Consider the following 25,897-nt stretch of genomic DNA (forward strand, 5'->3'; position numbering starts at 1 on the left):
CCGATTTGAAATGATTTTGCTTTTGAAACGACTTGGGGGAATGAAATCCTACCATGAAATGCTGTTAAGAGTCGCCTATTTAGATGTCTTGTAGCCATTTCCTGTCCACAGCTCTGTGTTCGAATCCTGTCTGCAGCTTCTTTGTTTCTCTGCTCTTCGATGGAAAATTTATTAATTTATTTGTAATTTTAATGATAGACGCTTATTTTAAATTTCTCACACAAATCACAATTTTCTCTCCCCCCCCCCCGAGAAAAGCCACACACTTCCCTTCCTGTTTCTTTTTTTTATTTTAGAAGTAAAAAAAATTGTCGCTTGGAGTTGATTGTAAATCTGGGTAGATAGTTAGAAAGATACAAATCAATAGAAATTATATAGCTAATTGAGAAATACTTTATGATATATGATACATATGATATAATAGTGTGTGTGTGTGTGTGTGTGTGTGTGTGTGTGTGTGTGCGCGCGCGCGCGCGTTATATACCCGGAGATCTCAGGGCGGTTTATGGAAAATAATTATAAATATAAATGGTATGTAAAAAGAATATATATAGAAATATTAATTAATGATATATACAACTATATTTCACAGCATAGTGGTTGCATTTTTTGGCCGATTATATATATATATATATATATATATATATATAACCATAAAAAAGATAAATATGTGATGTATTATGCAACACGTCATTATGGTATTTATATATATCTAATAATATATTGAATATAAATATATATCAATAATATAAAAATATATCAATAATGAAATGTCTAAGTATGTGTGTATATCATATAAATGTAAATTAGATCTAATTAATATCTATATGATATGATATATGATGTTTTATTACCATAAAACATATCCCCTCAGCCCCATTTTTGAAAGAAAAGAAACAGACACCGGTTGCTGTTTTTCTTCTAAGGCCGTATATTTAAAGTGAAATTCTCTGATTTCATAAGGGGGGGGACGGGGAAGAGACGAGAAAGATTCCCAACCGATGGATATCGAACAGTTTTCAAAATGTGTTTTCTTAAGGTTCATGTACATTGCTTAGAAAAAAAGGAACTCTGCACACGCTCAGGAGCACTTTCCCCAAATCCCTCCCAGAACAACAAGGGGGGGAAACCCAAAACGTGAGAATGGAGAGATCCCATTGGTCGGTCGGTCGCTAGGTAGGTAGAAAACTGTAAACTCGGTTCAAGTCAGTTCCGGAAAAGTCCGTCCGCCGGAACCTGTAATGGCAGAAGCAACGGAAGGGAAGTGGCCGGTGGGAAGGAAGCCCGGCTGGTCCAAGGAGGAGGAGGAAGAGAAAGTACTGGAAGTTAGGAGGCGTGGCTTGTTCCTCGTTTCCCGTTACTTGAAACAGTAGGTTCTCCATGGCTGATTTGGGACAGGAAGTGGCTGCAAGGGGCCAGGAAGTGGGGAGGGAAGGGGCAGGGAAGGGACAGAAAGGCGCTGTGAGGGGACAGGAAGGAACTTTTAAGGGAACAGAAAGGGACTGAGAGAAAATAAGAAGGGACTGGGAGAGAACAGGAAGGGACTGTGAGGGAGAAGAAAGGGACTGTAGGGGAACAGGAAGTGCCTGAGAGCAAAGAGGAAGTGAATTGAAGGGAACAGGAAGGGGTAAAACCAGAAGGGACTGTGAGGGAACAGGTAGGGGCTGTTCAAGAACAAGAAGGGGCTGAGAACAGGAAGGGGCTGTGAGAGAACAGGAAGGGCCCGTAAGGGAACAGGAAGTTCCTGAGAGCGTACAGGAAGTGACTCTTAAGGGAAAAGGAAGGTACTGTGAGGGGAAAGGACGAATGGGAAGCGGAGAGGAGGAAAGGCTGGGGTGGGGGCAGGACCCGAATCCGGCGCCCGGCACTCTCCCTCTTGGATGTCAGTTGACGTAGTACAACCAGTAGAGGAGGTTGAAGAAGCCGAAGGTGATGGGGAATAGAACCCGGGACCACTTGTCGATGGTGCTGACGTCGGCCAGGTCAGGGATCTTCAGCTTCAGCTTGGAGGACCTCCGGCGCAGGCGGCAGTTGGCCCGGGCGGCGCGGCAGGCAGGTGCCTTCCGGGAGTGTAGGGCAGTGCCTGAAGATTCGAACCCGCGTAGGCCGCAGGGGCGCAGGTCCGGCGAGGGTGACGTGGAGAAGAGCGGGCAGTTGCTGTCAGAGACGCCAGCCAGAAGGAGGTTGCCGTATGGGTCGGGCTGAAAGGAGAGAAGGGAGATCAGGGTCATCTATCCCAACCCGCAGGGATCTCGACCTCGAATTTGGGCCCCTGAGGGTCACCCATCCTGACCCACGGGGATCTTGGCCTCGAATTCGGCCCCCGAGGGTCACCCATCCCCATTCGGTTTTTAGGCAGGAATCTCGCACCTGAGTCCGGGGCTCCAGGTGCCGGGCACGTCTTTTCTGCTGGCGGGGCCCTCGCCCAAAGAAAATGTAGTTCACCAGGGCATATTCCAGCAGTGCCAGGAAGACGAAGACGAAGCAGCCCATCAGGTAGACGTCAATCGCCTTGACGTACGGGATCTTGGGCAGTGTCTCCCGGAGGTGGGTGTTGATGGTCGTCATGGTCAGGACGGTTGTCACCCCTGGGTGCCGCAGCGGGTGGGGGTGGGAGAAGAAACAGGGTTAGTTGGGTGGCTGGGAATTACAGCACGGGGAAGGCACCATAATTCAAACCTCCGTCACGATAACGATCAAAATATTTTTGTAATATCCAAGGATGGGCCCGATATATTGAAATCAAATGTTTTCATACTCTGAAATCAATCTGAAGACGGATATATAAAAACATCCATGGAAATCCAACAATTTCATATTGAATCTGGATTCCATATGACCTTAACGGGTCGGAGAACTGGGCACCACTTCACCAAATGGGATCAAGGTCAGGTCCTGCCTTTAAGGAAAATTAGATGGACCGATAGAAGGATGGTGGACCTTTAGGGTCTTGGTGGACCACCAGCTTGCCACCAGGATATGGGAGAAGGTTCTCAGGGGCTTGGTGGTTCTCCAACTTCACCTGAATTCAACCCCATGAATATCAAGAGGGCTCTGCATTTAAGGAGGATCACTTGGACCCTTGGTAGCAGGACCGCAGAGCAAGATCTCAGGATCTCCTCACCTAGGGCCACCCGGGCGGCCGAAGCGTCGTAGTTGATCCAAAAGGAGACCCAGGAGAGGATGGTGATGAGGATGGAGGGCATGTAGGTCTGCAGGATGAAGTAGCCGATGTTCCTCTTGATGCGGAAGCTGAGCGATAGGCGGAGGTAGGACCCTGTTGGAGAAAGAGGAGATGGTCAAACTGGACAGGAGCCCAGGATCCAGGTGAATTGGTGGGGACATCTCTGGTATCTTCAGTGAAGGGTGGATTGGAGGATCATGGTGTGTCCAACAACCCTGGGATTTCGGCCAAGGGGTTAGACTAGATGGCCCCACAGGGGGAACCCACCTGTGGTGAAGACCACCTCACGGGTGACCAGCTTTTGCTCAATGATGGTGAACTGGGGCAACTCCAATACCTCCATCCCTGTCACGGCCGAAGAGTTTCCTTGCCAGAAGAAGACAATGTCATCGACAGTGTAGCCGTCTGGGAGGAAAGAAAATAAGAAATAATGAGAATGATTCCTGGTTGAAAATTATTCCAGTCTTAAAATTAATTCTGATTTAAAAGTATTCCTGGATTAATTCTAATTCCCAGATTAGAATTATTCCCCCTCTTAAAATTATTCCCGTCTTAAAATTAATCCTGGTTGAAAATTAATCCTGGTTGAAAATTAATCCTGTTTTAACATTATTCCCGGGTTAACATTATTCCCCAATTAAAATCCTCCTGGTTTAAAATTAACCCTGGTTTAAAATTAACCCTGCCTTAAAATTATTCCTGCCTTAAAGTTATTCCTGGATAATTCCTGGATAATACTTTTAATTATTCCTCAATTAACAAGCAATAATTTAATTTCATTGAATGATACGCACAGCTCTCAATTTCCAGGGTGCAATTCTGCTGATCCAGGGGGTATCTCCGGAGATCCATCATGCAGGCAGCGGTTGTCGTGATCCTGCAGAGAGAGAGCGTGAGTGGATTCCAGGGATCCATTATGGGGATCACTGATTGACGGACGTGGGGAATGCTATATATTGATGGGGGGGGGTTCGACCCCTATTTGGATGATATTCCTGGTCCTATGTCTGAACCAGCAAATATTTCTCTAAATTTGCCTATTGATAAGTATTAATTGGACGGTTAATTTTATGGACTATTAATTGCTAAGTATAAATGAATATGCATTTATCAGATCGCTAATTTTTAATGGACTATCAATATGTCTCAAAATTGATAATATTTAACCGTGATCACTATGCAAGGACGAAAGCCGTCATTAATCATGATCCATCCAATAATCATGATCCGTCCATTAATAATCATTAATCATGATCCATCCATTAATAATGACCCACCCATTAACAATCATTAATCATGATCCACTCATTAATAATGATCCATCCATTAATAATCATTAATCATGATCTGTCCATTAATAATGACTCGTCCATTAATAATCGTCCGTATTGATCAATACGCCCAATAAAAACTGATTATCACCCACTTCGCGGTGATCACTAGGCGAGAACAAAACCACCCATTAATTGACCATATTTGCAATAACGAACCGGCCGGAGCGAATCGGTTCTTGATTATTGGTGATTAATATTGTTAATATCCACCCACCTCAGGCCGTAGAGGACGGTGCCGTCCGGGTGCAAGCGGATCATGCGGTTCTTGACGGTGACGCCATGCAGGAAGGACTTTTTGTCGTTCAGGAAGTAGGTGTCTGGGAGCCAGAGCTGGTCGGCGACTCGGTTGTCGAGTGTCAGGTTGAATGGCAGATCGCCATAGGCGAGTCGCTTGTCCCGCCAGCTCTGCTGGAAGTACATGGTGATGGTATAGTCCTGGCGGAGGAGAAAAGAAAGAGAGAGATGGGGGAAATTGAAGGATAGAAGGATGAGAGGATAGGAGGAGAGAAGGTGGAGAGGCAGGTCGCCCTAGGCAAGCCGCTTGTCCCGCCAGCTCTGCTGGAAGTACATGGGGATGGTATAGTCCTGGCGGAGGGGAGAGAGAGAAAGAGAGAGAGAGAGAGATGGGGAAATTGAAAGATGGAAGGAGAGAAAGATAGGAGAGAAGGAATAAAGGAGGATAGGATAGCAGGAAAGGATAGAAGGAAAGCCATCTTTTCCCTCAGGATTCGAATCCGGACCCGGCGGGAGTTCGTCCAACTTACCATGTTGACTTCGGAAATCTGGTCGATGCTCGAGATGTGGATGCTCATCCCCACCACCACAGGGTTCCCTGAAATAGTAATAACAACAACAACAAAACACAAAACAACAGATTATTATATTATATTATATTATATTATATTATATTATATTATATTATATTATATTATATTATATTATATTATATTATATTATATTATATTATATTATATTATATTATATTATATTATATTATATTACAATAATAGATTATTATTATATTAAAACAAAGTAATAAATTTATTAATTGCTAATGAAACTCATAATCGGTTAATTTTTTGACTGGTGATGAAACGATCACATAATGAAACCATAAAATCAAACCCTCAATGGGAAGATGAGATAATAAACAACAAGGAAATAATAAAATAAAGTCATAAATAATAATGCCATAAAATTAAAGAATAAAATAAAATCATAACTTTAGAACATGAGGAAAGGCTAAAAGTCAATAAGGAATAACAGCAAATTGAACAATAGATTATAAGAAAATAATAAAAGCAATAATAAAAGGGGATAATAAATAATCATTTATTTATTTATGACCTAACTTCTTATTTATGATTAATTATTTAATTTATTATTGATCGGATTTATGCTCTAACCTTTAGGCACCTCTGCCTTACCTCCGAAATAAAACTGAACCATAGATTAATTAGAAAATAATAAAAGTTGATAATAGATCATCATTTATTAATTTATGACCTGGCTTATTATTGATTACCTGATTTATTATCAATTGGATTCATGCTCTAACCTTTAGACCGCGCTGCCTTACCTCCGAAATCGGGCCGCAGGCGGACATCGTAGCCTTTGAGGAGCTTGTCCACAATGTCCTTGACCACCGAGATGTTGCCAGTGGAGGGGCTGCAAAACAGGAGAAGACCATGGTTTGTCCTCCAAGCGGCTGAGATAAAATATTGGGGGGGTCCCCATTGAGCCCCACCCCACATGGCACCCTATACATTTGGGGGGTCCTTCGTATATTGGGGTGCCCAGCTGGATTAAAACATGGGGGCCCCACATCATTTAAACCTGCCACTGAATCTATTATATTGGGGCGCCCAGCTGATAAGAAATTTGGGGGGTCCCAGCTGGGAGAAGATATTGGGAGCCCCAATAAACTTGGGGGCCCCTTCATATATTCTATTGGGGTGTCCAGCTGGAATAAAATATTGTGGGGTTCATATAGATTTGGGGCATTTGAGATATTAGGGGCATCATGCTTCTCATGGCCTCCTTTAAACTTGCCCCCCTGAATTCCAGCTGGGCACCCCAATATAATATATTATATAAATTTCATATAAATTTGGGGGGTTGAAATATGGGGGCATCATGCTTTTCATGGCAATTGGAAGGGGTCTCTCCCCTATTCTGTGGGGGGGAGCTAGGGGACCCCAAAAACCCCTCACAGGGGAGCCCCTACAGGTTAACCTACCTGCGTGCCTCCTAAAAACCCCACAAGTAGCCCTGCTACCTTTTCCATCCCCCCAAACCCCAGAGGAGCCCCCCTCTCAGGTTCGCCTACCTGTGTACCCCCTAACCCCCACAGGTGAGCCCCCACTACCTCTCTGCCCCCCAAACCCCTAAGGTAACCCCTGCTACCTGTCCATCCCCCCAAACCCCCAGGGGAGTCCCCCTCTCAGATTAAGCTACCTGTGCACCTCTAAACAAAACCCCAGGTGAGCCCCCCCCGCTCTATGTCCGCCCCCAACCCCCCAGGGGAGCCCCTTGCGACTTTTCCGCCCCCCAAAAAACCCCAGGTGAGCCCCCCAAACCTACCTGTGCGCCCAGCAGCAGCAGCGGAGGAGGAGACACAGCGCCGCCCATGCGCCGCCGTGCAGTCCCCGCATTTCCGAGAGGTGGGAGGTCGGGGTGGGGGGGGGCAGCACCCCCAAAATGGGGGCAGAGGTGGGGCCGGCCTGTTCACCTGAAGCGAATGGAAATCCGAATCGAAGAGCGGCGCTCAGCAGGAGCCGGCGCAGGATCCTCCCGGCAGCCTCGCCATGGAGCAAAACGGACGGGAGAAGAAAAGCGCTCCGGTTGGGCGCAGGGTGGCGGAGGAGAGGAGCCAACGGAGTCTCCGGCGAGCGGGCGCACGTGGAAAAGGCGCTTCGGGAGACGGTGGCGGGACGCGGAAGTTGCGGTCCGGGAGCCGCAATCGGAGACGCTGCGCCCCAATGTGGGGAATGAGCTTTTGGGGGCGCAGGGGAGGATCGGCCGCCGACGGAGAGTCTCTGGCCAACAGGAATGATGCGCTCTTGCTTGCGGAGACAGGGAAAGGCTGCGCGTCAACGAGGGAGATGCGCTTTTGGGAAACGAGGAAAGGCTGCGCCCAAATGAAGAAAATGCGCTTTTTGGAGACGGTCAGGAGGAAAATGCGCCGTCCGGCGAGCAGGCGAGGATGGGCGGGCGCGCAGGCCAACGGGAAGGAGGGATGCGAGGAAAGGCTGCGCGCCCAAAAGCAGGAAATGCGCTGTCGGGGGCGCAGGCCGCGAATGGAGACGCTCCGGCCCACGGGAAGGATGCGCTGGGGGAGAGACTGCGCCCAAAGGTGGGAAATGCGCAGGCAAGGATGGCGGGACCACGGACGGATCCGAGGTTGGAGAAGCTGCGCGCCAACGTGGAAATGTGCCCAGGAAAAGCCGCTCGAGGATCCTGCTTTTGAAGGAGGACAGGCCGCCAATGGAATCTGCGCGCAACGTGGGAAATGCGCCTTCGGGGGGCGCAGGCGAGGATGGCGGGACCGGGGCCGGATCCGAGGAGAAGAAGCTGCGCGCCGACGTGGAAATGCGCCAAGGAGAGGATGCAGCTTTTGGAGAGGAGATGCGCCTTTGCAGGAAGAGAGTCTGCGCACAGCGTGGGAAAATGCGCTGGGGGTGGGGTGGGGCAGGCGAGATTGGCGGGACCAGGGACGGATCCGACAAGGTGAAAGTTGCGCTCCCGAAGGCGGCTGCGCAGGAAATGCGCCGACCCCCGGAAAAAGGTGGGATCCGGTTTGGGGGGGTGGAGGAGGAGGACGAGGCCAGATCCTTGGATACCTCCGGCCGCGAGATGCGCTCTTGGGGGGCGCAGCCAGGCCGCGAACTCCTCACTCGGGCCGAATTCTCAGGGAGTTCCTCCCGACGCCTTGGGGGGGGGCGCAGATACCCGCACTTGGGGGGCGCAGGTGGACGATGCGTTCCCGGAGGGTGGCGTAGGGCGGGGGTCGCAGACGGATCCGTTTGGATGAGTAAAAATGCGCGTTTTCGGGGGGGGGAAGGGCGCACAGGCCTCGAAATCCGCGCTCGGGGAAGGGGGTGGGATTCGCTCCTTTAGGGGGGGCGCAGGGAGGCCCTCGCCTCTGTTTGGCCCGGCGGCCGCTGCAGAGGATGCTCCGCGCTCCGCCTTTCCGAGAGGAGGAGGGAGGGAGAAGGAATCACGTGATAGGAAGAGCGGTTTTGGGGGGGAGGGAGAACCCCAAAAATAAAGGAAATGATAACCCGGGAAAAAAATGCAATTTCCCCCCTCCAAAATAAAGGGAAATCGTCCCTAAAGCGCAGAAAGAATAACAATGGGGGGGCGGGGAGACACAAAGAGAAGGGGGGGAGAGAGAGCTAGAGAGGAGAAAGAGAGGGGGAGATGAGGGAGAAGAGAGGAAAAAAGAGGGAGAGAAGGAGAAAGGAAAAGAGGGGAAAGAAAAGAGGGGAAGAGAGAGAAGAGAGGGATGGGGGAAAGAGGGAAGGAGAAAGAAAGAGAGGAGGGGAAGAGAAAGAAAATAGAGAGGAGAAAGAAAGAAAGAAAGAAAGAAAGAAAGAAAGAAAGAAAGAAAGAAAGAAAGAAAGAAAGAAGAGAGAGAGAGAGCAGAAAAAGAAGAGAGAGAGAGAAGAGAGGGATGGGGAAAGAGAGAGAGAGGATAAAGGGTCTCTGGGGTAATCTATTCTGACCCGCTTCCGCCTCTGCCATTCTACGATTATATTCCTGGTATAGGGTGATATATGAATGATAATGATAATGATGAACCACCCTGTACCCGAAGAAGAAGGAAGGAAGAGGGCTCTCTTCTGCATTGTAGGGGCTCCCTTCTGGCTCCCCCATTCTAGATCCCTGCATTGCAGGGGGGTCTGCCTGGATGTCATTTCGGGCTCCCTTCTAACTCCCCCATTCAAGGATCCTGCGCTTCGTTTCCCGCCTCGCAGGGGGGTCAGTCTGGATGACTTTTAGGGCGCCCCTTCCCTCTTCGCTTCCCCCTCCCTTCCCGTCTGCTGCAGTGACGACGAGCTCCGCGAGTGCGCCTGCGCGGCCGGAGCTGTCCCCCCCCCCTCGTCTTCCCGCCCCGGTTTCGGGGGGCCGCAGAGAGTCCCGGTAAGGCTCGCGACCCCTCTAAAAAAACTGGGGAGGGGGCTGCTTTCGCCCCAGGGGTGCGCTCTCCCCTTCTGGTTTTGGGGTTCCCGAAGGAGCAGGTCGAGGGGTCCCCAAGTTCTCCTTCTAATGCTGCCCAAAACGGCTCCCTCCCTCTTCCTGCCCCCCGTTTCCCGAAGGATGCGCGGTCACGTAGCCCAAAGCATGCGCTTGGGGGGCTACGAAGGGGGCGGTTTGGGGGCAGGTGTCCCCCCCAAGCGGGCAAATCCCTCTGGTCCCCCCCAGTCTTCCCGAAGGGGGATGCAACGGCCCCGGCGCCCCATCTCGCCTCGTGCTTTTTGGGGACCACGGATGGCGACGGTTGTGGGGCGCAGGGGACCCCCATTGGGGCAGATGGGGGACAGGATAGCCCCCCAAGATCTCCTTAAAACGACCCCCCTACCAATCGGGTAAGTCCATTTCGACCCTTTCCCCCGCACCAGCGATTGCGCGGCGAATGGAACAGTCGGCTGGGAAGGGACCCGAGGATCATCCAGTCTGACCCGCTGCTCGTAGCACGTGTGAAAAGGACCTCGGGGTTTAGGGGAACCACTAGTGTCACCTCACTGGATTCCAGGCTTCTCTCTTGAGATCCCTGCCGCCGTGAATGGTCCAGGAATCTCCAACCGAACACCCGACATCCGAGGAAGGAGAGGAAGGTATCGAAGGAGAGAAGGATGAAATGAGAGGAGGAGAGGAGAGGAGAGATGGGGGGAGGGGAGAAGGGGAGAAGGGGAGAATAATAATAGGGCGGGAAGGGACCGCTGATGCTACTTTGGATGGAGTTACAAGCTTGGTGGGTCAAAGGAAAGCCATGATGATGATGTCGATGTCAAAAACAGGTCATGCCGGTGCAGGATGAATCTCAGGCCTCCCTCTCTTTCTCACCTTCCCCATCTCTCTTCTTTCTTTCTTTCTTTCTTTCTTTCTCTCTCTTTCTCTCTCCATTCCTCTCTCAAATCTCCCTTCTTCTATCTCATTCCCCCATCTCTCTCTCCCCCCTCCCTTCTCCTCTCTCTTTCTTTCTCCTCTCCCTCCGGGGTCACATCTTCCCCCTCTCTTTCCTCTTCCTCCCTCTCTTTCTCTTCCCCATCTCCCCCCTCTCTTTCTCTCCTTCCCCACCTCTCTCCTCTCTTTCTCTCTATTTTCTTTCTCTGGCTCTCCATTCCTCTCTCAAATCTCCCTTCCTCTTCTCTCTTTCCCTCCCTCCCCCTCCCTGGACTCTCTCTCTCTCTCTCTCTCTCTCTTCTCCCTTCCCCCCTCTCTCTTCTCAAATCTCCCTTCCTCTATCCCTCTCTTCTCTCTTTCCCTCCCTCTTCCTCCCTGGACTCCTCTCTCTCTCTCTCTCTCTCTCTCTCTCTCTCTCTCTCTCTCTCCTCCCTTCCCCCTCTCTCTTCTCAAATCTCCCTTCCTTTCTCCCTCTCTTCTCTCTCTTCTCATCCCTTCCTATAGGAACAGGGCAGCAGCCAATTCCTTTCATATTCCAATCACAGCAGCTGCGGAATTCTTCCCTCCCTCCCTCTCTTTCTGGCAGGAGAAAAGGAGGAGGCATGGCTGGAGGGCATCTATCCCACCCACAGTGAGTAGGGGTCTCCTCCTCTGAGACAGGATCAGGGCCCTGCTGCCAGATTTTCCTGGATCCAAAGACAAGCTGCAATCGGTGGCTAAAATACAATGAATTATAATTTTAAAAGCTCTATTTTGAGCTCTATTTTGAATGTTAAAAGAGGTGGTGCATTAACTGGACATTTACGTTTGCATTATTTGGGGGGCCTTTTGTGAAAAAGCTGTGTCCTGACAAATTAAAAAAATGGTTCTGGTTTAAAAAATAAATAAAAATGAAATCAATTATGGAATTGCAGTTGATTACAAAATGGCAAAGGAAGCAAAATGCCAGGCCTGGCGAACGGTTGGCGAAAATGCAATGTGCAAATTGATGCCAACTTTGCAGGCCAGGAAGGCCAAAAGCAGGGAAGAGAAAGGGTTAGGGGCTGAGGATAGGGATGGTGATAGGGGTTAAGGATAGGAATAGGGGTTGGGGGTTAGAGATAGGGGTTAGGGATAGGGGATAGGGGTTAGATTTCCTTTTTTGGAATCATAAAAATCCATTTTGTACAGAAAGGTTCAACCTTGCTGGCATCCCAGACTCTGTGCATTAGGCTAGAGACTGAGGAAAGGATTCTTCCCTCCCTGCGTCCTGGAATCCTGTCTTCTCCTGCCGCTGGAGATGTGATGCCAGAGGAAAGCTGGGATGCTATGGAATACGGACCGCTGCCTTCCGAGGCCTTCCAACAGGTCACGATCCAGCGCCACCCGGACGGAGGGTTCGGGTTTGTGGCCGGTGGTGAGAGGCCTGTGATAGTGCATACTGTGGTGGCAGGTGAGGATTCTGGGGATGAATCTCAGTGTCGGGTCATCGAGTCGGAAGCGGGTTGGACTAGAAGACACTGAGGGTCTCTCTCCCCCTGACAGACACCAGCTGCCCCTTCCTTTGGCAGGTGGACCCTCAGAGGACAAACTCTTTCCTGGGGACCAGATCTGGGCCATCGGTGACAAAGATGTGAGTGATGTCACCCGTGAGAGATTCATCAAAATTGTGAGGTGAGGAAGGAGGAAGCGGGTTTGAGACACGCTGGTCGGACTGGGTGATCCTTCTGAAATTTAAGAGCGGTGGTCCCTGCCTCCTCTACAAATCCATGGATTCTTTCTGGAGGAATTTTAACCCTGGGGAGCTGGGACCCCCGAGGGTCGTCCAGTCCAAACCACCGGAGAGGCAGGAATCTTGAGGAAACCCTAAATGTCTCCTTTGCTCCTTTTCCACTGCAGAAGTGCCAGGGAGTCCACCATCTTCACCGTGCTGAAAACCCATCAGGTGAGACCCCCGGGGGTCATCCATCTCAACCCCCACCCCCCGGCGAGTCGGGAATCTGCTTTTTCGGCTGAGATCTTGGAAGGCGGCCAACATCTCCCACAAGGCCCATCTTTTCCTTCTCCCCTTCCAGTCGCCCAAGTCTGCCTTCATCAGCGCCGCAAAGAAGGCCAAGCTGAGGTCCAACCCTGCCAAGGTGCGCTTCTCGGAGCCAGAGCCGGTGAGTTCTGGAAAGTTCTGTAATGGAGGGGATGTGGTTGTCTCCTTTATTCATGTCTCTGTCACCTCTTCAGGCTTGTTCAAGATAGCTAATGTGCTGCACAGAGTGGCTGGGGAGGCCCAGCCTGGTGGGCAAGGTGTAAGTAATTAACAACAACAACAACAACAATAATTTATTTATACTCGGCCCATCCAGCTGGGTGATTAAAAACAGAATAAAACATCAAACCTAAAAACTTGCCTAAACAGGGCTACCTTCAGATGTCTTCTAAAAGCCTGGTAGTTGATTATTATTATTATTATTATTAGTAGTAGTAGTAGTAGTAGTTGTCTGCCGGCCTCTGCTTTTCCACTCGCAGGAGATGCTGAAGAAGGAAGCCCTCCTCCTCATCCCCAACATCCTGAAGGTTTTCCTCGAAAACGGGCAGGTCAAGTCCTTCACCTTTGACAGCTGCACCACTGTCAAGGTAGAAAGTGAAGCAGCGCCTAGTGCTTAGAGTGAGGGGCTGGGAAGCAGTGCCTAGTGATTAATGACTTGTAAAATGCTTTGGGAGGAAAAAAGATTTTCTATTTAAGTTACATTCTAGTCTAACGGAATGTATTTAATTTACATTCTATTTTATTTATTTATTTAATTCTATTGAAGTTACATTCTTAATTCTTGATACATCGTAATTCTTAATACATCAGGAAAGAAGGATTTGTTTTAAGTTTTTCATGTGTGCTAAAACACAGTCTTATTTATTTTTTATTGTTTAACCAAATCAGTTAACAAAAATAGATACATATGCTATCATGTTATTGTTTGAGTTAATTAAATTGTTATTAAGGAAATGATACTTTTTCTCCTGCCAATAAAGTAGAGCAAAACAGTTGTCCAAATACAAACAGTTAACTTATTAAACCTCACCATAATTTCATAATTATCAGTCTATGTATTTCTAATAGTAGAACCAAATCAGTCATTTTTGATAAAACTGTAAAAATTGATTATTCCAAAAAGAAAACCTTCCTCTGCTTGTCAGAATTAAGGTGATGCCAGCAAGGCTGAAACTTTCTGTAAATAAGGGATTTCTCTCCCCACCCCCTTTTCTTTTAAAAAATGCTATTCTCTCCCCACTACCAGGAAGTGATAACGACCCTCCAGGATCGCCTTTCCCTCAGGCTGATTGAGCATTTTTCCCTCGTCTTGGAATACCGCAGCCACCAGCGGAGCAACCAGTTTCTCCTCCTCCAGGAGAAGCAGCCTTTGACCCACGTGAGTCAGGAGGGAGCAGAGGTCATCTAGTCAAACCCCACTGCCAGAGCTCTGAAATCCTTCCTTCCTTCCTTCTTTCCTTTGCCCCTCTCTCCCTTTCTCTATCCTTCCTTCCTTCCTTCCTTCCTCCTTTTCTAAGTCCTTCCTTCCTTTCCTCCCTCCCTCCTTCCTTCCTTCTTTCCTCTCTCCCTTTCTCTGTCCTTCCTACCTTCCTTCGCCCCACACACCCTTTCTCCTTCCTTCCTTCCTTCCTTCCTTCCTTCCTTTGTCCTTCTCTCCCTTTCTCTTTCTTTCTTTCTTTCTTTCTTTCCTTCCTTCCTTCCTTCCTTCCTTCCTTCCTTCTTTCCTCCCTCCCTTTCTCTGTCCTTCTTTCCTTCCGTCGTTCCTTCCTTTGTCCCTCCCACCCTTTCTTTGTCCTTCCTTCCTTCCTTTCTTCCTTCCTTCCTACCTTCTTTCCTTCTTTCCTTTGTCCCTCTCTCCCTTTCTCTCTACTCCCTTCCTACCTTCCTTCCTTCCTCTGTCCGTCCTTCCTTCCTTCATCCCTGCCTTCCTCCTTTTCTCAGTCCTTCCTTTCCTCCCTCCCTCCCTCCTTCCTTCCTTCTTTCCTTTTTATCTTCAAATCCCAGTTTCTTTTTATCATCTTTTAACATTATTTCAAGTATGGGATATCACTTGGTGATCACTTGGTGATATTGCAACCACCCCGTGAGTACGTTCTTTACCTCCTCATAAGGCTTAAGTTTTATACCCTGATCAGTTTTATTGATAAGTTCTTCATAGATGGCTTTTTTCCCCTCCATGTTGATTTTTTTGACAGTTAGGACATCTATTGGTGAGATCCACCATGGGGTTTTCTTTTCCAGCAGATCCTTATTTCTTTCCCATACTTGAAATAATGATCCTCTAATTATGTGATTTAGAAAGCCTCTATGAACTTTCACCTTTTCGTACCACAGGTACGAGTGCCACCCGTACCTGTTATCGAAGCCCTCTAAATCCAAGATATCAGTATTCTCTAGCTTTATCCAGTCTTTCACCCACGTTAAACAAGCCGCTTCGTAATATAGACTCAGGTCTGGTAAAGAAAAACCCCCTCTTTCTTTTTTATCTACCAGTATTTTCATTTTTATCCGTGATCTTTTTCCCTGCCAAATAAATCTCGCCAAGATCCTTTGCCAATCTTTACACTGTTTTAATCCTTTCATTACTGGGATAGTTTGGAACAGAAATAACATTCTGGGCAGAACGTTCATTTTGATAACCGATATCCTCCCTAAGAAGGAAAGTTTCAGTCTCTCCCAGATTTCTAAGTCTTTCTTGATACCCTTCCAAGTAGCCTCATGATTATCTTTATATAAATTTATATTTTTTGCTGTGATCCACACTCCTAAATATTTCACCTTCTTAGCAACCGTAATTCCCGTCTTTTGTTCTAACTCTACTATATCTTCCTTAGTTATATTTTTTGTTATCATTTTAGTCTTATTCCTGTTAAGCTTAAGACCTGCCACTTTTCCAAATTCTTCTAATTTCTGTAGGGCTTCTTGTAAACTGTTCTTTGGATCTTCCAATGTTAATATCAGGTCATCCGCAAATGCTTTTATTTTGAATTCCTTACTTCCTACCTTAATTCCTTTGACCTCCGGTGTTTCCCTTAACCTTTTATTAAACATTTCCAACGCTGTTATAAATAACAAAGGGGATAAGGGACAGCCTTGCCTGGTCCCTTTAGCAGTATCGAAGGCTTCCGATATATTATTATTTATTATAAGTTTGGCTTTTTGCTCTTGGTAAATAGCCTCAATACCTTTTCTAAATCCTTCACCAATTCCCATCATTTTTAAATTTTCTTTCATGAAACGCCAGGAGACATTGTCAAATGCCTTCTCGGCATTAATAAAAATCAGCGCCGCCTGCTTGTCTATTCTACAGTCCATGTATTCAATAATGTCTATCACGTTTCTTACATTGTCTTTCAGTTGTCTCCCCGGGAGGAAACCCGTTTGGTCTTTATGAATTCTTTTATTTAGCACTTTTTTAAATCTTTCCGCCAACACATCTGCGAATAGCTTATAGTCGTTGTTTAATAATGAGATCGGTCTATAGTTTTTCACCTCTAAGCCATCTGTATCTTTTTTAGGGATTAAGGTAATATACGCTTCTTTCCAGGTATTTGGAATTCTCCCTTCTTTTAGTACATTGTTCATGACTTCACATAGCACTGGGGAAAGTTGATCACTTAATATTTTATAGTATTTGGCCGAGATACCATCTGGCCCCGGCGCTTTTCCTATTTTCATTTTCTTTATCGCTTTCCTAATTTCTTCCTCTGTAATTGTCTGATTTAAATATTCTCTTTCTTCAGTCGTGATCTGTTGCAGTTGATATTTTTTTAAATAATCTTCTATCTCGTTATCTATCTCTTTTTCTCTTTTGGATAGTTCCTTATAGTATTTCTGAAATATCTTCTTTATCTCTTTTGGGTCCTCCACTATCCTCTCTCCATCCCTTATCTTACATATCGTGTTTTGTTTTTTTCCTCTCTCTTAATTGCCACGCCAGATATTTCCCTATCTTATTTGCAGATTCAAAGTTTCATCATTTTGATCCTCTATTCAATCTCCTGGTTCACTATCATGGAAAATTGAGCTTGTAGCATCTTTATATTTTGTTTTATTATTTCATCTCCTGGTTTAATGGTTAATTGTCTTTCATTCTCCATGAGATGTATTAAAATTTCTTCTTTCCTTTTCTCTTTTTTCTTTTTTAAGATGCTATTTTTCTGAATTAGGAAGCCTCTCATAACGGCTTTCCCTGCGTCCCACACCATTTCTAGAGATGTTTCTTTATTCAAATTCCACTTGAAATATTCCTCAATTGTCTCTTTTGCTTTATTATCTTTTGATCATTGAACAAATTTTCATTCATTTTCCATCTAAATGTTCTAGAATCTTTTCCTTTTACCTCCATATATACTGGATTATGATCAGATAAGGTTTGCGGGAGAATTTCAGACTTAAGTACTCTTTGCGTCAGTTCCTTCGAAATCTAGATATGGTCTATTCTCCCCCAGCTTTGATTTGGATTTGAAAAGAAGGTAAACTGTTTTATAGTAGGGTTTTTAAATCTCCAAGCATCAATTAGTCCCATATTCTCCACTAATTCGAAGAAGGCTTTCGGTAGTTTGCCCTCCTTCACTTCCTGTTTTCTTGTTGACCTATCCAAGTTTGGGAGAACCACCCCATTAAAGTCCCCCATCAATATCAATTGTTGGTCCATCCAGTCTAACAATTTGTTACCTAATTCAGAATAAAATGCTGACTTTTTGTCATTGGGTGCCTATATCCCAACCACAGTTATCTTTTCTCCTTGATGGGTGATCTGTACCACTATCATTCTCCCCTCTTCGTCTTTATATATTAATTTTGGATCAAATTTTTCTTTTATATATAATACCACTCCTCTTTTCTTGATATTGTCCGATGCTACAAAGTCCAACCCTAATCTCTTATTACTTAAGATTCTTTTATGTTTTCTTGTTACGTGAGCTTCTTGTAGACAGATTATGTCAAGGTTCTTTTTAAGCAATACATGAGTGTGATGGGATGATGAGCTGCTTGTGCGTAAAATCGTAGTCCCTCAGAGTTTGTTCAAGTCCACAAACCTCTGTCTGTGACGGAGCCCCTCAAACATGGCTCCTCTAGTCACTTGCAGATTCCGACAGTGGCTGCTTTCGGAATCGCTTCCAACATAAAAGCTCCTTAACGGAAACACGTCTTCTGGACTCACGGCGTGACAGTTTCCGGCGAGGAGTGGGTCTCCCTATGGGAGGTCCAGAAACCTCCCCACTGTTCTCGCTGGAAGTGTCCCTGAGCCATCCCTCCTGCTCACTTTCCCTCAGAGACCCACCTCTCCCCCTGCTGGTTCCTGCTTCAGCTGCTGGGTCTCTCCCAACCTCCGTGAGCCCTTCCACCACCTGTCCCTCCGATGGCAGTTCCCTGACATCCACCTCCCCTCCAGGGCCCCCTTCACCCCCTCCCGTTCCCTCTCCTCTGGGCGGTGAGGAGGTAAAACCCCGAAAAGAATGCTCTTCATCTTCAGACATCTCGAACATTTCCCTCCATCGGTTGCAGTTCCGGGTCTCTGAATCCTCCTCCTCCTCGGAGTCTGTGAACCCCTCCAACTCCTCTTCCTCGTCGGTGGTTGCAAAGTATTCCCTCCGGAACCTCGCTACAGGCTGAGGTTTCCGTGGGAACCTTTGATGAAAAGTTTCTATTAAGACCTCGTCATTGACATCCTCTGCCATGACCCAGGTGTTTTCTGACTCCGGTTCCCCTTCCCACATTACCAGATACTCCGCTTGATCTCCCTTCCACCTGGAGTCAAGGATCTCCGCCACATGGCTGCTGTGTTCCCTTTCCTCCATTGCTGGCCCCCTGATCAACCTCCCTTCTCGGTCCCCTTTATATGGTGACAGTAACGACCTGTGGAAGACTGGGTGCAGTTTCATGTGGTTCGGTAACCGGAGTCTGAAAGCCACTGGGTTGACCTGTTGCGTGACTTCAAATGGGCCCAATCTTTTGGGTCTTAACTTCTTACAACCCCCTTTGAATGGTAACCCTTGAGTTGACAGCCACACATGGTCCCCCACCCTAATGGTTTCACCTTCCCTTCGGTTTCTGTCTGCCTGCCTCTTATACTCCTCCTTGGCCCTGTCTAAGTTGAGTTGGAGTTGACGATGGATCGCTTCCATTTCTTCTACGAACTGTTCGGCAGCTGGGACGCTCCATCTCTCCCCTCCCCCCCCCTGGGAAAGCCCTGGGATGACACCCGTAATTAGCCAAAAAGGGGCTCATCCCTGTGGACACGTTCTCCGCATTGTTGTAGGCAAATTCCGCCAACGCCAGCTTCTCCACCCAATCATTCTCTCTGTCATTGACATAACACCTCAGGTATTGCTGGAGGATGCCATTGGCTCTTTCCGCCTGCCCGTTGGTTTTAAGGATGCCGGGCAGTTGAAAAATTGACCTCTACATGCAGTAAGCTCATGAGCTTCCTCCAGAACCTGGACGTAAATTGTTTCCCTCAGTCTGAAACCACCCTCAAGGGGGCGCCATGCAACCTAAAAACATTTTCCACAAACAATTTTGCTGTTTCTTCTGCCGTGACTGCATGTGAGCAGGCTATAAAGTGGCCCATTTTGGTCAACAGGTCTACCACAACCATGATGGCTGTTTTCCCTCTGGACTTCGGCAGATCAGTCATAAAATCTATTGACACTGCCTCCCATGGTCTTTCAGGTGTGGGTAGCGGTTCTAATAACCCCGCCGGCGCCCGCCTCTCCCCTTTGGCTCACTGGCATTGGTCACACCCTCTCACATACTCCCGTACATCTTCCCTGACCTTGGGCCACCAAAATTCCCTGGTGACCAACCACATAGTTTTGTGTTGCCCAAAATGCCCCGCTGTGGGGCTATCGTGCAGCTGCTTGAGTACTTTCCCCCTCAACTCTCCTTCAGGTATATACAGTGCTCCCTTGTAATGCAATGTCCCGTTTCTCTCCTCAAAACCTCCAGGTTTGTCTCCCTCCCTCCTGAGGCTCCTGAGTTTGTCCTGGGCGTATTCATCATTCTCCGTTCCCTCCACCAGTTCTCTTTGCCCCACCAATGCCGCCCCACACACCCAACGGTCCTCCGGAATGACATGTCTCTCTTCCGGTGCTCCCTCCCCCTCCAAATATTCGGGTTTGCGTGAGAGAGCGTCCGCCCTAATGTTCTCCGGGCCTGGCACGTAACAAATCTCAAAGTTAAATTTGGAGAACTCCTGGGCCCATCTCACTTGCCGTTGGTTGAGTACTCGTGCCGTTCTCCAATACGCTAGGTTCTTGTGGTCAGTGCACACTTGCACCTTATGTTGTGCGCCAATTAGCAGGTGCCTCCATCTCCGGAAAGCTTCATGAATAGCTAGTAGTTCTCGGTCATACACCGTGTAGTTCCTCTCGGATTTGTTCAGCTTTCGCGAAAAAAAGGCACACGGTCTCCACTCTGACTCCTCCTCCCCTGGCTGCAGAAGCACCGCCCCGATCGCTCTGTCTGATGCGTCCGTTTCCACTCATCGGTTTTTGTAAATCCACATGCAGGAGCTGTTCTTCAGAGGCGAAGGCCCTCTTTAGTTCCTCGAATGCTTGCTCCGCTTCCTCAGTCCAAACGAATTTCTTCTTACTGCTGAGACAGTCCGTAATGGGAGCCGTCAGGTGGGCAAAGTTTCGGATGAACTTACGATAGAAGTTCCCAAACCCTAGGAACCTCTGCACATCCTTCTTTGTTTTGGGTGTTTTCCATTCCAGCACCGCCTGGACCTTGCCTGGATCCATGGCTAATCCCTTGTCTGACAGGCGGTACCCCAGGAATTCCACCTCCTTGGTATGAAACTGACACTTCTCCAGTTTCACCCACAGCTGGTTCGCTTGCAGCCTGCTCAACACTTCTCGGACGTCTCTCACATGCTGCTCCTCATTCTCTGAATACACCAACACGTCGTCTAAGAAGGCCACGCAATTCTTGTAAAGCAACGGCCCCAGGACGTGGTTCATGAACGATTGAAAACATGCTGAGCCTGCTTGTAGACCGAAGGGCATAACGAGATATTCAAATGCCCCCAATGGGGTGAACATGGTGGTTTTCCATTCATCCCCCTTCCTTATTCGTATCAGGTTGTACGCCCCCCTTAGGTCCAGCTTTGTAAAAATCTTTCCCTTCCGCACCCTTGTCAAAATGTCGTCAATCCTGGGCATAGGGAGGGCCACTGGTTCTGACACGGCGTTCAAGGCCCTGAAGTCCACGACCAGCCTCGGCTTGTCCGTGTTTTTTTTATCCACAAAAAACACTGGGCTGCCTCCCACCGCTCTGGACTCTCTGATGAAACCTCTCTTCAGATTTTTGTCAATGAACTCCCTAAGTTCCAACATCTCCCTGTCTGACATGGCATACAACTTGCCTACTGGGAGCTGTGCCCCAGGGAGTAAATTGATTTGACAGTCAAAGGGTCTATGCGGGAGTAGTTGGTCAGTTTCCCTTTCGCTGAAGACGTTGCGGAGATCTGCGTATTGCCGTGGCACCTTCTCTTTCTCCGTTACTTCAGTCCCTGCTAGGGTGGCTCGGGCCCCTGCCGAACCCTTTCCCTCTTTGCAGTGTTCTAGGCAGTGTGCTGACCCAAAGGAAACCACTCTCTGATGCCAGCCCACTAGCGGATCATGTAATGCTAGCCAGCTCATCCCCAAAATAATGGGAGCTCCTCCCAAGGTGGCCACATTAAACGCTATCAGTTCGGTGTGTCTTGCCACCTTCATTATCATTGGGACGGTCTGCAGGCTGACTTCTCCTCCCAACAGCTCCCTGCCATCAATCGTGGTCACCTGCAGGGGGTTGATTAAAGGGATAGTCTGTATCTGGTGTTCAGCTGCAAACTCTTTGCTCATAAAATTGCAGGAGCTGCCTGAGTCCAACAGCGCTTTTATCTTTAGAGGGTGTCCGATTGGCAGCTCTAGCGACACTTCTATCACTAGGGCGGGTTTAGGAGGTTCCGGCGTGGGCACTTTCACTGCTCTTTGGCCTGGCTGCTGTGCCCCGACGGTGGCAGCCAGGCGTTGGCTTTCACTTGCTCCGGTGCTTCTTCCTCTCTTCCCTCAACAGCTCCCGCCATCCCTTGCCATTCCTTCCTTTGGGGGCAGACTCTGGCAAAGTGACCTGGCTGTTAGCAGAGATAGCATTTCCGGGCGCCTTTCCCCTCCTTCTTTCCCCCCTCACTGGGCTTTGAAACTGCGCGTGCGCGCGCTGTTCCAATTTCCATCGGCTCTGCCGGCGGGAAAGTTGGCTCTGGAATGTCTGGAATGCGGAACTCCTTCCAACGTTCCCCCTTCCCCTCCCGCCTCTCCAAGGCTCTCGCCTCCTGGCGCGCTCCTATGGTCAGCGCGGATTTGGTCAGCTGGTCCATAGAATCCACCCTGGGGCCCCGGGAAAGTTCGTCTTTCACAGCCGAAGCAAGCCCTTCTTCAAACAGCATTTGAATGGGTTCCACCGATAGGTCCCACCCCAATCTGTGGACCAACATGGTGAACTCAGTCCAGTACTCATGGACAGATCGGCTCCCCTGTTTGCAAGCCATTAACTGTCTGCGCACCACTCCCTGCTCAATATCGCTGGAAAACATCAGATCCATGGCGCGAAAAAACTTCATCGTGTCCTTCAGGACGTCATTATTCGTTGCCATCAGGGGTCTAACCCAGTCTCTCGCCCCCTTCTCAAGATGCCCAGTCACGAAAGCCACTCGCGATTCCTCATCAGGGAAGTCATCAAACTGCAGATTGAGGGCATATTGCATCTCTGTCCGAAAGGCATGATAGTCCTTGGGCTCCCCCCCAAACTTCTGCACCAATCCTGGTACCTTTCTGGCGAGCGGGGTGGCTTTCCCCTTTTTGTCTGCATCCTGAGCCCTCCTCTCCTCGAGCCTCGCCGTCTGCAGCGCTAGCTGGACCTCCAACACCCGGTACCTTTCTTCCAGGCTTGGACTCGCTCCCGCTCCTGCTTCTCCGGTTCCGGCTGGGTTGCTCATGATGCCTTCTCCTGCACAAGCTGCTTTCAGAGACTGTCGGAATGCTGTGATGGGATGATGAGCTGCTTGTGCGTAAAATCGTAGTCCCTCAGAGTTTGTTCAAGTTCACAAACCTCTGTCTGTGACGGAGCCCCTCAAACATGGCTCCTCTAGTCACTGGCAGATTCCGACAGTGGCTGCTTTCGGAATCGCTTCCAACATAAAAGCTCCTTAACGGAAACACGTCTTCTGGACTCACGGCGTGACAGTTTCCGGTGAGGAGTGGGTCTCCCTATGGGAGGTCCAGAAACCTCCCCACTGTTCTCGCTGGAAGTGTCCCTAAGCCATCCCTCCTGCTCACTTTCCCTCAGAGACCCACCTCTCCCCCTGCTGGTTCCTGCTTCAGCTGCTGGGTCTCTCCCAACCTCTGTGAGCCCTTCCACCACCTGTCCCTCCGATGGCAGTTCCCTGACAATGAGCAATTTGGTTCCTTTTATTTTTATTGTTGAGCCCATTCACATTCCATGAGATTATTTTTAAAGTCATTTTTAGTATACAATCAGTAAGTGGTCGAATCTAAGTTAAATCTACTGTTCCTTGTTATCTGTCTCTTCCTCTTCTTTTTCTTCTCCTAGGTTTGCCTCCCCTTCTCCCTCTCCACTTCCTTCACCTCCACCCCTCCCTTCCCCCGTCTGCTCCCCTTCTGGCTCCCACCCTCCCAACCTTCCAGGTTCCTTCTCATATCTTCTTGCAAATTTTTCCAATTCCAGAGAGCTGGATAATTTAAATCTTTTTTCCTTGAAATAGAATGAAATCCCTTCCAGGAATTCCCATCTATATTGGATCCCGTTTTTCTTCAACTGGTTAGTTAGTTTTTTATAAACATCTCTCTTATGAAGAAATCTCGAAGGAATCTCTTTGAATATAATAATTGGCTTTCCCTCAATACATAGTTTTTGGTTGTAGTTTAACTTTAGTACTTCATTTCTCATATCCAGAGAGTTAAACATGACCAGGACATCTGGCAGTTTCTTCCCTCTGGCTTTGGCTGATTTTGCTTTTATCCGAAAAATATTTGCTACTGAATATCCTATGTCTTCTTCCTTCAAGCTGACAATTCTCTAACCAATTTAGATCTTATATTTTTGTTTGGTTCCTCAGGGATCCCCCTAAATTTCAGGTTTGATTGTTTCTGTCTCATTTGAGTCATCGCCACACTATCCAGTAACTCTTCCTGTATTTTATTTATCTCCTTCACCTCTGTCTTAATCCTATCCGCATCTTTCCCATTTTCTTTAATATCTTTTTGAACCCTTTTCATTGAGTCTTCAAGTACTTTGGATCTTAGAGATAAATCTTTTACTTTTCCTGTTAGTTCTCCCACCACCCCCTCTAATCTCTTATTCAATGAATCCTGTACTTCCAGTAATTTTTTCTCAATATACTGTTCGTTGTGTTTAAATTCTTTGCTCTTTGTTGTTCCCTGAACCTCTTCAGTAAGAAGTCTCTCTCCACGTGCAGCTAGGGGACCAGTTAGATAGATCGCTTACAATCACAGAAAGCAAATGAAGGGAGGAGAAGGATCTCAAGGTTAGAGTCCTAGAGAATAAATAAAATAGGAAACACCAAGACAGAGGGAAAAGGAAAGGAGGTGGGGAACATCCAACTCAACACTTTCCAGGAAATAGGGATGGGGTACGAGGTGAGTTTCAAAGCCGGAACAGAGAAGATGGGGGGGGGGGTCAAAATTAAGCCAGGAGATCACCACGGGAAGGCAGCAGAATCTAGAGAGAACATAGGGTCTTGCCAAGGTACTGTGTTTAAATCTTCTTTTCTTTTCAACTTAACCATTTACTGGAGAGATAGATTGAACGTTTAAGGCGCCATGGTTATCTTCTCCTAGATGATTACAGCTGTGTACCGCTTTTAAAGAAGAACGGAAATGGAGCACGTAATGGCGGTGAGAGGTTCCGCTGTTTTCCAAAGCTCTCCTCTTACAATTCACGTTCTCCTCCCAGACCTCTCGTCGTATCTGCTCCTCTCAATAACAAATTCAGCTTTCAATCAGTCAAACGCCCCAAATAATAAAGAGAAACAGTCTCAGCTTGAACACGTTAGGCAGGAGAGATATATACAAAGTACAATAACTCGGAACAAAGTCTCACTTATTTATCCTAAACCAGGTGGAAATTACAGTCCCTTTTGGTCGCTGGCGTAGCGCGGTCTGACCAGGACAGAGCAGAAATGTTTCTATCCGCTTTTCAAATATTCAGCTGTTTTCAATCAGTCCATTGCCTCAGATTTTTACACTTTGTATCTGAGGTCTCTCCGCAACGCCCACTCGGCAGTTACAGTCTTACTCCCTCTCCTCTCCCAGTCTTCCGTTACACGCCGTTGACTCTTACCGCTGAAGCGAATTCCTTCTTCTTTCACATCATAATATCTTTTGTTCCGCTGGTTTCCTTAACTTAATTTCATTCTGTTGTTGTTTTAGTTATAACCCAGCTTCTTAGTTGTTGTTGGAGGCTTGCCGCTTTCACTCGGAGCCTGAGACGTCACAACACAGGGTCTGTTGCTTCCCTTTCGTGCTGCAGCTCCAATCCTGTTCTCAAACTCGGTTTAAAATGTCCGAAAAACAGGGGAGCACCGGCAGCACCGCTGGGTACCTGTCCCCCGAGATAATCCTCTTGGGGTTTCGAGGTCCACGGAGCCTTCGTGACACCTCTAGACCCCCGTGTTGTTTGAGACCCCCCCCCCCGGAGGGCAGCCTCGCGCTCCTTTCTTGTGGCTGCGGTTCACCGGAAGTCCCTCCCTCCCTCCTTCCTTCCTTCTTTCCTCCCTCCCTTTCTCTGTCCTTCCTTCCTTCCGTCGTTCCTTCCATCCCCATCCGTCCTTCCATCCTTCATTCTGTCCTTCCTTCATTTGTGCCTCCCACCCTTTCTCTTTCCTTCCTTCCTTCCTTCCTTCCTTCCTTCCTTCCTTCCTTCCTTCCTTCCTTTGTCCCTCCCTTCCTCCCTTCCTCAGTCCTTCCTTGCCTCCCTCCCTCCTTCCTACCTTCCTTCGTCCCACCCTCCCTTTCTCCTTCCTTCCTTCCTTCCTTCCTTCTTTCCTCCCACCCTTTCTCTGTCCTTCCTTCTTTCCATCATTCCTTCCTTTGTCCCTCCCTCCCTTTCTCTGTCCTTCCTTCCTTTCTTCCTTCCTCCCTCCATGCCTTTCTCCTTCCCTCCTTTGTTTCTCTTTCCCTTTCTCTTTCTCTTTTTCTG

General features: G+C 48.0%; 2 protein-coding genes across 2 annotated transcripts in view; one reads left to right on the forward strand and one right to left on the reverse strand.

Moving 5' to 3' along the window:
• Positions 1-913: 913 nt before the first annotated feature.
• LOC309523369 (gamma-aminobutyric acid receptor subunit beta-4-like) lies at positions 914-8,394 on the reverse strand. Its single transcript, XM_082207145.1, has 9 exons — positions 7,102-8,394; positions 6,098-6,186; positions 5,283-5,350; positions 4,733-4,953; positions 3,979-4,061; positions 3,452-3,589; positions 3,125-3,277; positions 2,371-2,588; positions 914-2,201 (listed from the first exon to the last, which is right to left on the reverse strand). Exons 1-9 carry the CDS (start codon positions 7,170-7,172, stop codon positions 1,884-1,886), a joined length of 1,359 nt encoding a protein of 452 aa, XP_082063271.1. The 5' UTR covers positions 7,173-8,394; the 3' UTR covers positions 914-1,883.
• Positions 8,395-10,232: 1,838 nt separating this feature from the next.
• Positions 10,233-25,897, forward strand: part of LOC309523366 (FERM and PDZ domain-containing protein 3-like) — a 78,863-nt gene continuing 63,198 nt past the window's right edge. Inside the window, exons 1-8 of the mRNA XM_082207137.1 lie at positions 10,233-10,358; positions 11,152-11,278; positions 11,818-12,079; positions 12,198-12,300; positions 12,526-12,571; positions 12,702-12,788; positions 13,147-13,254; positions 13,914-14,045. Coding sequence (XP_082063263.1) covers positions 11,932-12,079; positions 12,198-12,300; positions 12,526-12,571; positions 12,702-12,788; positions 13,147-13,254; positions 13,914-14,045 — 624 coding nt within the window. The 5' untranslated portion in view covers positions 10,233-10,358; positions 11,152-11,278; positions 11,818-11,931. The remainder of the gene's footprint in view (positions 10,359-11,151; positions 11,279-11,817; positions 12,080-12,197; positions 12,301-12,525; positions 12,572-12,701; positions 12,789-13,146; positions 13,255-13,913; positions 14,046-25,897) is intronic.

This window comes from Podarcis vaucheri (assembly GCF_965113315.1).
Source record: "Podarcis vaucheri genome assembly, chromosome: W".
NCBI lineage: Eukaryota > Metazoa > Chordata > Lepidosauria > Squamata > Lacertidae > Podarcis > Podarcis vaucheri.

Coding starts and splice junctions, on each gene's coding strand:
- LOC309523369 (XM_082207145.1), bottom strand. CDS start 7,172: ATGCGGGGACTGCACGGCGGCGCATGGGCGGCGCTGTGTCTCCTCCTC. Junction 5,351..6,097: donor CCTGCGGCCCGATTTCGGAG/GTAAGGCAGCGC, acceptor TTACTATTTCAG/GGAACCCTGTGGTGGTGGGG. Junction 3,278..3,451: donor TGAGGTGGTCTTCACCACAG/GTGGGTTCCCCC, acceptor TTTCTCCAACAG/GGTCCTACCTCCGCCTATCG.